Here is a 15,439-nt window from a genome sequence, read left to right on the forward strand (position 1 = left end):
GGGGTCCCTACTCAGGGGCGAGTCTGCCTCCCCCACAACTTTCCCCTGACTCATGCTTTCTCAAATAAATAAATAAAATCTTTAAAAACAAAACAAAAAAAAATTGTACTTCAATCATATAAAGAACAATCTCTATAAAATATACATGGAAGTGGCCATTCTACAACTTAGCTTTGTAATATTATAACCAAATCCGCAAGGTGAATTACTTCCCATATTTTTGAAAACTCAGTAAATGACCATAGATAGTATCTGATAGCCTTATTGTTCAACCAAATCCATAGGTAGTATCCTTATTTAATGTATTACTACCATAAGGGAAAAGCAGACGTAAAAAAATTGTTACTAGGGGGATGCCTGGGTGGCTCTGCGGTTAAGCACCTGCTTTTGGCCCAGGGCGTGATCCTGGGGTCCCAGGATCGAGTCTCGCATCAGGCTCCCTGCATGGAACCTGTTTGTCTCTCTATGTTTCTGCCTCTCTCTCTGTCTCTCATGATAAATAAATTAAATATAAAAAAAATTGTTACTAATATATTAGCACCTTAGCTATAGAATTAAGACATTCAAATACATTTAAATTTAAAAATTTCAAACACACACAAAAAATTATACCTCATCTGTCAATCTGTCTATCCTGTACAAGTTGGGATGAATCATTTTCATTAGATGAACAAGTGGCTGACACTTTATCTGACACATGGCATATACACGATCATCCAGGCGTGTGCTTGTACCGGTTCTAAATGCTTTCTACAAAGAAAAAAAACCCACATATTTTTAAAATAAAAACCATAAATATAGACAAACATCAAAACAAATACATATACCACCACAGTCATGGAAAAACCATGGCCTTCAAAACAGACTTGGATTAAATTCTTAGCTCTGACATTCAATACATAGATAGGGGAACTAGTTACTTAGTTTCTGAAAGCTTTATTATCATTACAAGAAAAACAGAGAAAAAAATGCTTTTCTAGGCTGCTGTAAGGATTAAATAAGACAATGCATATATAACAACTATTACAGTGCCTGAGACTTGGAAAGATATCTGATGGACAAAAAATCCTTTCCTTAGAGTCTCTTTCCAGAAGCACATATAAACTAAAAGTGTGCTATAAGCACATTATTCAAGCTGCTCCCACATATTAAAGAGTGAGAACATATGGCTTCATGAGAGTCATGTTTTTATATACTTTAATTTTCCACTGATCTTTTTTCAGAACTTTTCCAATGCTCAGCTGCAAAATTATCTAGTTAAATATTAAAAATCCCAGGGAACTTGGATTTCATTTCTTCATCTATGCCTTGAGTTTTAGAAGACTTTATGAAATTTGACAGTGTACAGAGAGCTACCTGTTTGAGAAGGGCCAAAACATAGAGAGGAAAGAGCTTGAGGGAGCTGGGTGCTATCAGTGCAGAGTGCTGTAAATTTGAGACTGTTGAGCCATATGCAGATAATGAATCCACCACAGCATTCACTAAGGCATCTCTTGCATCTGATAAGCTTGATGAGATGGATCGATCAACAGCTAGAAAGCAATCAAAATGAAAATGTGTTTTAATTACTAGATTCCAATGAATGTGATAAGGGGTAAAATTTACATGCATTATATAAGAAGCCAACAAAAATTCTGTTTTTAGGATAGAAAAATACATTTCACCTGTCTCTTCACTTTGCAAGTGTCTGCTGATTATACAATTTTTGTGAAATAAACCTGAATAATTCTCACAATCAGAATAGATTTAGGCTGTTTTGGATCTTTTTTGTCTTGGTCTCTCTAACTCTAAAAAGAATTGCTACTGATATAAGAGAATGTATATCAACCATTTACATCTGAGAAAGCTCCAGTAGAAGTCACATGTATAAAGTATCATTTTTTTTCATAAACAATTTAAGTTCTGCAATTTGAGTTATCCCTGTGATGCTCTGAAATCTTTGTCAAAGCATTTCTAGGTCAACAACAACAACAACAACAAAAAAGAGGGCAATTGAACATAGGCTCTCACACAGACACTGAAGAGCCAGCTATCAGTGTGAGACTTATTTTCTTCTAAGTACGTATTTTATTAAACTAGCAATAACCTACAGATGTGCCCAAGTATTTTTTTTTGTGCCCAAGTATTAAAAAATAAAGTTATATTGAAAAACAACGCTATAATATACTGAATTTGAAATATATATATAAAATAATAAAAAACTAGGATAATTTAGTAAATGCTATAATAATTTTTCCCAAAATGAGTAATAAGGACCATTTTTCTCTAAGACTACATGAAAAATAAGGCTCATTTCATGCCCCAAAGGAAAATTCATTGAAAATAAAATAGTCAGTGTTACACTGATTCCCCTATTCTTTTTTTTAGCTTACATACAATAGAATTTATGTTTTGGGGTATAACTGTACAGTGATCATATGTCAAACACACAGCCATATAATCACTAACACAATCAAAATACACAACAGTTCCATTACCCCCAAAATATCCACTGGTGTTGCCCCTTTATGGTAAAATTTTCCCACTATCTTTAACCCTCATAATCAATGATCTGTTTGTTCTTCATCCCTATAATTTTCCCTTGTCCAGAATGTCATATGAATGTATGTATATAGTCTTTCTGAAGCTTAGCTCCTTTCATTTAGCATGTCTTTGAGAGTCATCCATATCTATTCATATCTCAATAATTCATTTCTTTTTATTAGTGAGTTTCATTTCCATCATATGGATATACCAAAGTTTGTTCATACATTTACCAGCTGAAGGACATTTGGGTTGTTACCGGTTTTTACTGATTATGAATCCCCCAGAAGATTTTTAAACTAATGAATTAGTAAGAAATATAAGAATAGTTCAATTCACACTGCTGTAAATGAAAATGTAAAACACATATACTTTCTAAGTAAGGAATTTCTAGGGTTAAGAAATGCCCTGGTTTCAGTTTTTAGGATAGAAAAATATATTTCACCTGTTCTTTCACATTTTTACTCACCCATGTTTGCCAGAAGGCAGATGGCAGCCTGTACATCCACTCCTGCGTATACATCTGCCAGTGAACTCACTACTGGCAAACAGAGCGTGTGCACTCTAATTCTTCGCTCACCTATATGAAATAATGAATCAACGTCATTGCAAAACACATTGGGCCAAGGGAGAAATAAAGCAAACAGGTCAAAACATTATTCAAATTACTATTTTGATTGGATTAAATCACTAGGAGGACTCTGAAATGTAAAAACAAATGCTTTACAAGTAATATGTTTTAAAGAAAATCAAAACACTTTCTAAATCTGTAGACCATGAACATATACTATATTTTATATATGTTGAACATTAGGTTCTGGTTTTTATTTTAATATCAAACATTCTAAATTATATTCAACAGAGTAAAATGTCAGAAAACCTGGCTGTCAAATAACTAATGTGGGCCTTATATGCTATGTAAAAATTTTTTATTTCATGGGGCAAAAAAAAAAAATGCTAAGATGGCATAGCTGGATTTGGCATAAGTTTACCAGACACATATGATCCTGAGAATACAGGACTTCAACGAGTCAAAAACAGTATTAAAGATTAAAAAATGAGTTAAGAAAAACAAAAAAAAACAGAACATATATATTTGATTAACTAATGCAAATTCCATGTATCTCCCACTATTTTGGTTCATTCTTTCTCCCCATTTCCCCTAGCATATAAAAGGAAGGGAAAACTATTGCTAATTACATTTCATATCTATTAATATTACCTTTGCTTGATGTATATAATAGGGCTGTCTGAAAGCACACTAAGGAAGTATCTGTCAAATTTTCTTCGATTGACAATTGTACTGCAAATCCAGCATCAGGATTGATGTTGGCAAGGGATAACAAATCAGTGGAACGGACAAAGAAGTTTCCATGAAAAGTGTGCATTGAAAGACCTATGGAAGAGAAAATTTGTTATAAAAGATGAAAGTATCTTTACCTCGGGGCTAAAGCTACTTTTTAAGGTAAAAACTGTCTATGATTTTGAATCAAAAGGATAACTGGGGAGTAGAACTGGGATGTTAAGAGAGGTTCTAAAATACCAATTCAGAAAAAAAAATGCAGGTTATATAAAAGAGAAAGCAGACATTTAGCTTGTATTGATAACTGATCTTATATTTTCTCTATGTGATCTGAAGTCAGACGAAGATCTAATATATAAAATAAAACAAATGATGGGTACTGTACAACTCGCTTAAAACTTAAAATTAGGGAGGAAATTCCCTCCAGCAAACATTCACATAGAACTGAGGTAAACTGAAGACTAACTGAATGAATATGAGGCAAAGTTCATTTATCAGACAATTTTCCTTTACTATCTTCCCTACCATTCTAAAATCACCTCCACTATGGCTTTCTCTTAGGTTCTTCCTAATAAAGCAAACATTACTTTTGCTCATTAATTTAAATTACTTAAAGAATTGGGCAATGATTATTCAATAACTATATATTTTAAAAACAGCTTACATATATATATATAATGTTATATATTATATAATATAAAGCATAATCTTTATAATTTCATACCTTTAGTACACCTTATTCTCATAACAGCTTCAAATCCAATTTTTCTTGTGAGATACCGTTTTAGGTCTTTTTGTAACTTTTCTGCTTGTGAAGGATTGTGAGTAAAGTGGAAAGACGGATAATAATAAATGCACCCTGCAGAGTACTTGGACATGCAAGCTTCAGAGAGAAATAGAAAAAATATTAGCTACAGAAACAATATTCTATAATGTCTTGTAATAACATCCAGTAATATCTTACTTGCCCAACAAAAGTAGAGTGTATGTCATGAAAAAAACTGTCACAATGAGAAAATCTAAGCTGTCAAAATAAGGATAATATAGAAATCTGAGAAAACACATATACTTGTATATATGGTAAGGTTTATTATTAAGCAGAATGATAAAGGAATTAGATTTAAATACTAATAGCATTTTAGATGTGTATAGTGCTTTACGATTTACTGGTCATTTTCACATATATTATCTATATAATTCACATGCTTTTTACCCCCCAAATATTGAGAACTCTTAATAAAGAGTTTAGATTTGACTGTATGCTAAAAACATTTATGTAAACGGATAAACATGAGGATATCTCCTTACCTAGAGAAGCAAGATCAGAATACTGTGAACTTAAAAGGAACAGATCCACTGCAGTCTGCTGCCCTGAGCAATCTAAAGCCAGTTTCTTATAAAAATCAGTTGCAGGGCCAAGATGTTGTACAACCTAAGTCAACAGGTCATAAAGTAAGAGCTAGAAACCTTCCACTATGCACATATTTCTACATCTCTTATAATAATGAAGAGGATAACCATTGTCCTCCTCTCGAACTAAGAAAGTTTTTTTTTTTTTTTTAAGATTTTATTTATTTTATTACTGAGAGACACACACAGAGGCAGAGAGACACAGGCAGAGAGAGAAACAGGTTCCATGCAGGGAGCCTGACGTGGGACTCGATCCCGGGTCTCCAGGATCAAGCCCTGGGCTGGAGGTGGTGCTAAACTGCTGAGCCACCTGGGGCCACCCATCAAACTAAGGAAGCTTTTTAAATGTCTAGGTAGTTGGCACAGATCTTTTAAGAATAATAATCATTGCTAACATTTATAAAGCACTTAAAAAGCACTGTTTGAAATATTTTATATAACTTAAGTTACCTACATCTTACAAATGAGGAAACTGAAGCAAAAAACAGATTAAGTAACAACCAATTACATATTTATTGAGTGGTGCTAGACTATAAACCTGACATGTCTGGCTCCAGAGTGAGTGATTTAACCATTATTGTATACTGTTTGTAACAATATGAGAAAGAGTCATAGATTAAGGAAGGTTTTTTTCTATTGGTATAAGGACACTTGAACTGAGAAGGTGGCACCAAAGAAGAGTTAAAAATGCAAGAGCCAGGCTCCAAGTTCTTAATTACTAGGCTACATTGCATAATAAAATGTTTCAATCTTCCATACACCATAGTGTATGATTAGTACATTAGAGTTCACACAGATATGAATATATAAATCAGAACAGGTATTTAACTTTTTGAGTCCCAGGCTGATAAAGAATAGTTCTAAAAGTTAAATGAGAAAAACAAAACAAAACTGCATCAAAGACTTCAGTAACACATAACTAGCTTCCTCACATAACTACCTTCCTATGTTTAAAACCCATCAGTATTTTATAATGGACTGCAATGGCTTAATGAACTGCATGCTAGCTGTACCTGATGAATTTAAAACATACATTTGCCCCAATTTATTTTAAAATTAGATTTTTTTCTGATATGTAACTTAAAAATGCAGTTTCTATAAAAAGTAAAATATTTTTCTCTAACAAATTGGTAAAGAATAAAAAAAGCAATAATACTTAATGATGGCTAGAAGAATTGAGAGTCCTTAAGAGTACAGTTGATAAAAAACCCAAGTAAAATACATTAATAACTTAAATAAAGTTTATACTCTTTGACACAATAATTTCACTTCTAGGAATTTTTCCTAAGGAAAAACTGATTATGTGGCTAAATATTTACGGCACTATTAAAACTATTTAATTCATACTCATAATTAGTTGTGATAGTATTTCCTTGAGGTCAGACAAAACTTATACACACACAAAAATGATTATTCTAGTTCATTTATTATTTGAAATGAGGGATTAAAATATTCTGAGAAAATCTTCATGTAAAACCCAAGTAATATTCAGCCTCAGAAAGTACTGGAGACAACTACTCAGTAGCTAGAAGGCAATTAATAAATCAAGTACTTTGGTATCTACTAAAACATGTTTTTTATTTTTATTTTTGAAAACTTATTTGGGACACCTGGGTGGCTCAGCAGTTGGGTGCCTGCCTTCAGATCAGGTCCTGATCCAGGGATCCAGGATGGAGTCCTGCCTCAGGCTCCCTGTGACGAGCCTGCTTTTCTCTCTGCCTATGTCTGCTTCTCTCTCTCAGTCTGTGTCTCTCATGAATAAATAAATCTTTAAGTGAAAAAAAAAAAAAAAAAAAAAAAAGAGCACTGCAGCCAGAAAAATCAAGTCCCATCTTTTACAATTAGTTATTTAACCCTTAGCAAATTTAATCTGTTTTCCTCATCTGTAAAATGAAAGGATTCGACCTGCAAACTGAGTCATAAAACAACCCAAAACGCTAATTCATTTTTTTTAAAAAGATTTTATTTATTTATGAGAGACAGAGAGAGAGAAGAGAGAGAGAGAGAAAGAGAGAGAGAGGCAGAGACACCTGCAGAGGGAGAAAGCAGGCTCCATGCAGGAAGCCCAATGTGGGACTCAATCCTGGGTCTCCAGGATCACACCCTGGGGCGAAGGCAGGCACCAAATCACTGAGTCACCCAGGGATCCCCCTAAAACGCTAATTCAATTAAACTTTCTCAACAGATTTTTTTACTACTGAGAGTAGAAAAATAGAAGAATGAATAGATTCATAGAATGAATCACAGTCTATGAAGGTACAAACCACCATCTTTAAATATGACAGAGAAAGCAAATATACAATACCTTTGTGCTTGATCTCTGATTGGGATCTTCTCTGGACTGCAGAAGTCCTGCACCCAAGGAAGGTAATTGTGTCTGAAATACAGACACACGGCCACCTGTTGGAGACATTAGTTTAAAGGCAGCCTGAAGCGCAGGACCAAGGGCGCTGTGTGTTTCTCTCGTATTGGTGAACATGTTCGGTAATGCATTCAATAAGTCTTTTATAAGCTGGGGAAACAAAGATTAAAAGGTGAATTACTGAGAATGTAAGGCAATTTTCTTCTTTAAAACATTCTGGAATATAATATATATCACTCTATCTTGGGGGACCGTAAACCAACGAGTCCACAGATATACTATGTACATTGTTTATCCGGTATTTATATATCAAGTAAACAAATGTTAAAGATTTTAGTAAACATTTGAGATACAGAAATATTTTCATACTTTAAGAAAAAACCTCTCTCACCTCTTTACTTTCATACAGATTCACAAGTAAGCTATCCGGTGTAGGTAGAAAAACATCTAAAGGGAAAACATATTTTAATGAACAGATAAATCAAGTCAAAAGAATATCATCAATTTAAAAATCTTAGTTTCTATCAGGCCATATGTATAATGGGTACCACAATACTGCTTTATTAAATATATATGTATATGTGTATATATACATATGTACACTCTGCATATATTTCACATGTGTGTGTACATGTGTAAGTACACACAAAGGCACAGCAAACGTAGAATGAAGTATTTTCCAGGAAACTATTATTTTTTTTCCAAGAAAGTATTTTGAAACAAATATCAAAGTATACCAAATTATCCTTACATCATTATGACAGGATATACTGTCAAAGTAGCCTCAATTCCAAAATCTATACTTAGAAAGACTTTATTTACTGCTTACCATCTATATCAGACACAATCAACATTTGAGGCTGTGATAATCCTTCTTGTAAATTGTAGAAATGAATAGTGCTATCGAAGGTCATGAATCCTATTCTTGTTCGTGAATCTCCAGGAAGCCTAAGGATAAAAAGGACAATTTCAAATTCAAAGTGTTCAGTAACATATTTTATTTAAAAAAATAATGAGATAGTAAACTAAGTCTAAGAATAATTACACGTGCTTTTTCATAGAGGACAGAAAGTTATTCTTCCCTAAACCAACATACATCAGAGAAGACCAAGGATAAAACATCCCATTTTCAGATGAAACCAACATGTTTAGAACTAATATATATATATATATATATATATATATATATATATATATATATATATATATTTAAAGATTTTATTCATTTATTCATGAGAGACACAGAGAGAGAGGCAGAGACACAGGCAGAGGAAGAAGCAGGCTCCATGCAAGGAGCCTGACATGGGACTCAATCCTGGGTCTCCAAGATCATGCCCTGGGCTGAAGGCGGTGCTAAACCGCTAAGCCACTGGGACAGCCCTACCCTAGAGCTAATATTTCAGAACAATGAACCATGTTCAAATAATGAACCAAAACTGAGGCACCTGGGTGGCTCAGTGGCTGAGCGTCTGACTTTGGCTCATGATCCTGGGGTCCTGGGATCAAGTCCCACATCTGGCTCCCTGCAGGGAGCCTGCTTCTCCTTCTGCCTATGTCTCTGCCTCTCTGTGTCTCTCATGAATAAATAAATAAAAGCTTCAAAAAAAAATCAAAACCAAAAAAAAAAAAAAAAATCAAAACCAAAAAGGAAATGATCAAATAATCAAAGATTTCTGGGGCCTGGGTAGCTCAATTAGGCATCTGACACTTGATTTTGGCTCAGGTCAATGATCTCAAAGTCATGAGATCCAGCCCTGAGTTGGGCTCTGCACTAGACATGTAGAGCCTGCCTGGGGATTCTCTTTCACTCCCTCTGCCCCTCCACCCTACCCCCTTCACGTACTCTCTCTGCCCCTCCATCCTCTCTCTCTCAAAACAGAACAAAAAAATCTCAAAGATTTCTTGCTACCCTTCTTTTAAAACATACTCCTTTAACTAAAAGTTTACTCATATTTTTAGTCCAGTATTACAAATATGGTGTATCTAGTTTAAACAGTAAAAGGCAGAATGACAAATGAGTATTCTCCAAGAAAAGACAATGTAATGTAAATCAGATTTTGATGTAGAAGTTTTAAATAAAAACTACATTTAAGAACATTAAGACATTTTATCTATCATCAACCTTTTATAAGTTTTCTGCTAAAACTCAGTATTCAAAAGTCAATGCCTTGGCAAAAAAGAATTAATTAAATTGTCATTTCATTGCCCATGGGGTTCTCCTTATTGATAAAGTGGATGCCTCATCTTACAAAAGTATTTTTCTAAGTACCACCAATTCTATTAACTACTGTTAATATGATTTTATATATATAATATTACTTTAGCAATGTTTTAAAAACATTTTTGAATATTATAGGATGTCAAAATAGTGTGCATCAAAAGAAGCATTATTATTTTTATGCATGACTGATCAGGCTAGTCAGCCTACAAACAAGTAAAAAAAAATATTTCAGAAAACAGAATGCACCAAGTTACACAGGTATTTAGCTTACCAATACTGGTCAAGATTTATGATGTTTCTACAGATAATTCTTTGCTCCTTTGAAATGTCTAAGGTCAATGAATATTAGGGTCATTTGTTTCTAATTGGAACAGCGACTACTTATCTCCTCTACTCCAAGCTTAAAATTCAGAGTTGAACTGGAATTGCTCCACATCAAATTCCCATTTCTCAACATTGTATCTATAGCCCTTTCCAAAAACATTTTACTTTCCTAATGCTTCTCTTTTCTGCTTAATCAAATATATGTACAATGTTTTAAATGACTCTCCATTCCTAATTTTATCCTTTTGGTTTTGCATAGTCTATTTATCTCACAAGTAGTTACTCATTGGTCTGGCTCCTATTTCTAGGGTTATAGCCTCATACTTTTTCAGCAAGTTGTCTCTTCAGTTTTAAAACTATTTCTTTGCAGAGTCTTCCATTGCTACTCACTGCTAAAGATATATCTGAATTAATCATCTGTGGCTAAAAACAGGGAAAATGCTTCAATCAAGAATATAAATATGAAAACAGAAAACAGTTACTAACAGAAACAAAAAGCAAATCAGTTAATGTCTCTGGATATTTTTATCTCAATGTTATCCACTTATTATAGGCTCAGATCAGAGACATGCAGACTACTGTGATGAAAGCTAGCATAGCACTTAAGAGAGGAAGGACTCTCAAACTCAAATGGGAGATAGGAAAGAACCTTTTGGAATCAGCAAGAGTACTTCAGACAAAGTATTTATATATATAACCACTCCTATTCTTCTACGCATGTCAAGAACCAATGCAGGTATGAGCCAATCTTATTAATAACCTTAAGTCTTATCTCTGTGGGTGTTGGAAATAAAAAAAGAAAGAAAGAAAAAAGAAGTATACAAGCAAATTTGTTTTCCAGAGATTTGGAAGGCTCATTTTTAAAGCTAGTTGAGGGTCTCCTTCATGACTAATACTAGGGAGGAATTAGAGCCAAGTATAAGCAATCTATCCTATATCCTATTTGCACTTTCGCAATACAACTCATTACCAATGTGTCAAAACGAAGAGTTCAGTTTCTGGCTTCCTGAAATATTCAGCACAAAATCAATTCCTTCTTTCCCTTTATCTGGCTCATTATCCCATTAGGACATTCAAAACTAATTGGAAAAACTCCTTGCTCAGGCATGTATTTCAGCTAGATTTCTCTCATCCAGATCCTTGATGCCCTGGCTAGTGCTCAGATCTGCTAAGTCAGAGTAAGAGTTAGATAAGTTCTAAATCCCTTAGCAAATATTAAACACTTACAGTCTTACAAATCTAAAGTCATAAATCATAGTAATCGAAGTAGCAGGATCCTTAGTCTGAGGTGGACAAGAAGTACTCTTGCAGTGAGAGATAAGTAAAGTCAAACTATAATCAAAACTAACTCCATAAATTGTTAATGAACATTTCACATTTATTATTTGTACACATACACACAATGAATAAAAAAGATCTCTTACTTGTCTAGATTTTCTAATAACGACTGGCACAAAATTGTCAAATATCCAGCTTCCACTGCATTATGAGACACATCTAAAACAAACAAGTAAACTGCAGGTTGAGGAGGACGAAGCTGAAAGGAATGAAAATAATGCAATTTATTTAGTAGGCACAATTTACTCTCTTTATAACATTATTATTACTGGTAATAATGGTATTTACTGAGTAGATGACACACAAAATACACAAATTGAGAATCGACATTTTATAAGATCTTATGTGTTAATTAAAATGACATTCCTTTAACTTTTTTTCTTATTCAGTTGGTTATGAATTAAATATAATAAGGCAGTTGTTAGGGGTGCTTAGGTGGCTCAGTTGATTAAGCGTCCACTCCTGATTTTGGCTCAGGTTATGAGATCCAGCCCAGCATCAAGCTCTGTGCTGGGCATGGAGCCTATTTAAAATGATCTTCTCTCGCTCTCTGTCTGCCCTCCATCCCCCAACCTCCCACCCACCCCTGCTCATGTGCGTGCTCTCTCTCTCTCTCTCTCAAAAAAAAAAAAAAAAAAAAGGCAGTTGTTACACAGTAATGGTTAAATAGATGGGCTAAACGTTTTCCTGATAAGAGTGTTGATTGAGATATCTTTCAAAGAAAAAATGAACTTATTTGTTATTTAACATAAACCTCTATATCCTTTCCCTACTCCAAAAAACATTGTATTTTATATTTATTTTTTAAAATCTGACAACTAATAGTATTAGCTATTAGTACTAGCTGTTGGGTTGCCTGGTGATGGATAAATCCCAAGGGTTAAGTGGTAGGCTAGGTATAAAGAAAATCCTCATGATGGTATTCGAAGTATGTTAAGTCATTATCTGCTAAAGATGTATACTGAAGTATTTATAGGTTAAATGATATGATACGCTGTAATCAGCATTTAATAAACTCCAGGGTGGGAAAGGGGAGGAGGCACTGGAGTGGACTGGGGATAGATGAAATATATTTAGAAAAATGTTGACAACTCTTGGAAGTTCAGTGATGGGTAAATAATAGCTCACTAACTATTATCTCTTTTTTGAAGTATGCTGGAAAATTACTGTTATAGAAAGTTGAAAGAATATATAATATCTTTTTTTTCTTAATATGCGAACCAAGGATCACATGGGTCATATGCAAAAATTATAGATTAACTTCTTCTTTCACCACTTCAATTAGATTAAGATCCTAAGGAGCCAGAACAGAGTTGGGAATGTAAGTTGTAAAGAAAGTAAGAAGTTGGGAGTTAAAGTACCCAAGAGAAAGTTTACTATAGTTAATATGGAAACAGACAAATAGTAGTTAAGTGAGCAAATGCTAAAGTGGACACTAAGGACCATAAAAATTACAAAAAAAAAAAAAAAAAGAAATAGGCCAGACAACAGGAATTTAATACACATTAGCTATCTCTGTTCACCCTTCCTCACTAGCAACACCTTACATTTTTGCAGACAACAAAGATTAGTAATGAGGATACTAAGGAAATGTAAGTTATTATAAACATTTAAAATGAGTAGATATGATAAAGAAGATGAGTAGAACTCAAGCTAAGAATTTATTTTTATATATGGGAAAGAAAAATGAGATCTTGGAATTAGTACAATTAAAAGAAAAGGCCAAATTTCATGATGAACTGGAAAGAGAAAAATTCAAGTGAAGTCTCTATCCATTTATCTTGCTATCTGTACTAGGTGAATGAGTAAGACAGTGATGTCTCTTAAAGAGCGAGCCTGAAAACTGCAGCTTTTGGCAAAAACATGAACTTTTCTGTTTGAAGGTCTTAAATATTAAATGGTACAAGGATATTCATGTTCACTTCATACTAGCAATCAAATCAAAATGGCAAGCAATTGTAAATGTTAGGGTTTATCATAAAACACTATTGTTTCTTAGTGACAAAACAGCATTTTTCTAGGACATCAAGCAAACCTTATAAAGAGTTTTCTATTTGTTAAGTATTAACTTTCAGCATTATTTAAAAAAAAATTCATACTGGGATAATTCAAAATTTTGCAAGAATTCACTGAACAGCAAATTATAAATGACCAATACAGTAATATCCCATGACTAATTTTTACATTGAGTAGTTAGTAGTTACCATGTAATCTGAAGAAGCAATGAACTCCACAGTTGAATTCTGAACTTCTGGTCGTTTATGAGGCTCTCCATAAGATCGAGTAACGGGATTATACATAAATTCTTCAGGAACTAGGTAAGAATTAGAAATCCAGTACAGATTTAGTAACACAATTTGTAACCAAACAAGACATGCATACCAAGAAATATTGATGATACCTTTATCATCAATATTTACATAAGGTTTACAACAGTTCTGTGAACATCTAATAATAAAAATGCTCTTTAAAAAATATGTCAATGGGCAGCCTGGGTAGCTCAGCAGTTTAGCGCCTGCCTTTGGCCCAGGGCGTGATCCTGGAGACCCAGAATCGAGTCCTACATTGGGCTCCCTGCATGGACCATGCTTCTTCCTCTGCCTGTGTCTCTGCCTCTCTCTCTCTCTCTCTCTTTCTCCGTGTCTCTCATGAATAAATAAATAAAATCTTAAAAAAAATAAAAAATATGTCAAGATAAAAAAACACATATTGTGAAATCAGGTGAGGAAACCAGGACGCAGGTAACCTTGCTGCTTAGGCTTACATCCTATTTATTATATCACATGACATGGAAAAAAATCAAGACAGAAACACAAATTTGAAAGGAATTATACTAGGAGGACCTAAGAAATGACTAACGGGGATAACAGACATGGCACAATTACTTTACATGACCTTCACTGTGTTTCGTGAATATTTTTTTACTTTGCCCTTATGTCACTCTCCTCATTATCAATCAGACCCCTGGCCAGCCAAGATGAAGGGTCCCTCTCCTATATATTCTCCATTAAAAGTGGCAAGAAAGTTTTGTGGGTTTTTTTGAAAGTTTTTAAAGCAATGAAGAGAGAGACCAGATAATGAAAAAACATGTCAAAATGTTTAAAGTATTAAACACACTTATTTTAAGAATCTGAAACTCACCGTCATTAACTCTATAGCACAAATTGCATTTCCATCTACGTTGATCAATGAAGGATACAAAAGGGTTGATATACGTTCGACAAGATCGGCACCTCACAATGGTATTTGATGTTATCACTGGTAATTGCTAGGAAGTAAAATAAAGATGCTGTAGCAGAAAAAGCACCTCAGGGAAAAATTGGAACACATACTGCTCTGCTCCATATATGGAACAGAAATCATAAAAGTGTTTTGAAATTGAAGCATTTTAATAAAATCTAGTGATGTGCTGAGCAACTCAAGCAGCTATCTATCAAGGTTTCTTCCTCTTTGTTACAAATCATAAGATAACACCAAAACAAAGCCAAATCAAATGTAATAAAAGTTACTAGAGCTGATAAGAAAAGCCTGGTTGGCCAAGAAAAGAATATACCTCAGAGCTCATCAGCTGAACTCAAGAAATACCAGTGAGAAAGAAGCATATACCACATAAAAATGTCTTTGTCTTTGCTGCCTGACAGCATCTGGCACTAGAGCATAAGGCACTGCTCACTAAGCAGCCACAGATGCCTAGTCTTGATGGGGACCGAGGCCACAAGAGACTAAGCACAATGTGCCTTTTAAAAGAAATACATGAAAAAAATTTGTGTGTGTGTGCCATGGTTTAGGATGATGAAAGGCAGAAGCTCCACCTAATTTTAAATGAGTTATTTTTTAAGAGAGTGAGAATGTTATGGTGCTCAACTTAACAAAAAAAAGAGACCACTGAAATTAATTTTAGTGATCTTTTCAAAAGTGTTGAGGGGATAAAGATTACAAATTATGTTATATAAAAATA

At 33.9% G+C, this 15,439-nt stretch overlaps 1 protein-coding gene across 3 annotated transcripts in view; it reads right to left on the minus strand.

The window, feature by feature from the left end:
- SEC24B (SEC24 homolog B, COPII coat complex component) overlaps positions 1-15,439 on the minus strand; it is a 94,903-nt gene that overhangs the window by 9,621 nt on the left and 69,843 nt on the right. For all 3 annotated transcript variants that reach the window (XR_005382654.1, XM_038581922.1, XM_038581921.1), the window contains 12 exons: positions 14,623-14,749; positions 13,686-13,795; positions 11,568-11,680; positions 8,428-8,546; positions 7,990-8,045; positions 7,542-7,748; positions 5,135-5,258; positions 4,551-4,709; positions 3,746-3,919; positions 2,993-3,103; positions 1,357-1,532; positions 613-750 (listed from right to left, as the gene is read on the minus strand). Coding sequence is in view for 2 of the 3 variants with exons in the window: in XM_038581922.1 (XP_038437850.1) it covers positions 613-750; positions 1,357-1,532; positions 2,993-3,103; positions 3,746-3,919; positions 4,551-4,709; positions 5,135-5,258; positions 7,542-7,748; positions 7,990-8,045; positions 8,428-8,546; positions 11,568-11,680; positions 13,686-13,795; positions 14,623-14,749 (1,614 nt within the window). In the remaining variant the exon portion in view is untranslated. The remainder of the gene's footprint in view (positions 1-612; positions 751-1,356; positions 1,533-2,992; positions 3,104-3,745; positions 3,920-4,550; positions 4,710-5,134; positions 5,259-7,541; positions 7,749-7,989; positions 8,046-8,427; positions 8,547-11,567; positions 11,681-13,685; positions 13,796-14,622; positions 14,750-15,439) is intronic.

This window comes from Canis lupus, chromosome 32 (genome assembly GCF_011100685.1).
Source record: "Canis lupus familiaris isolate Mischka breed German Shepherd chromosome 32, alternate assembly UU_Cfam_GSD_1.0, whole genome shotgun sequence".
Taxonomy (NCBI): domain Eukaryota; kingdom Metazoa; phylum Chordata; class Mammalia; order Carnivora; family Canidae; genus Canis; species Canis lupus.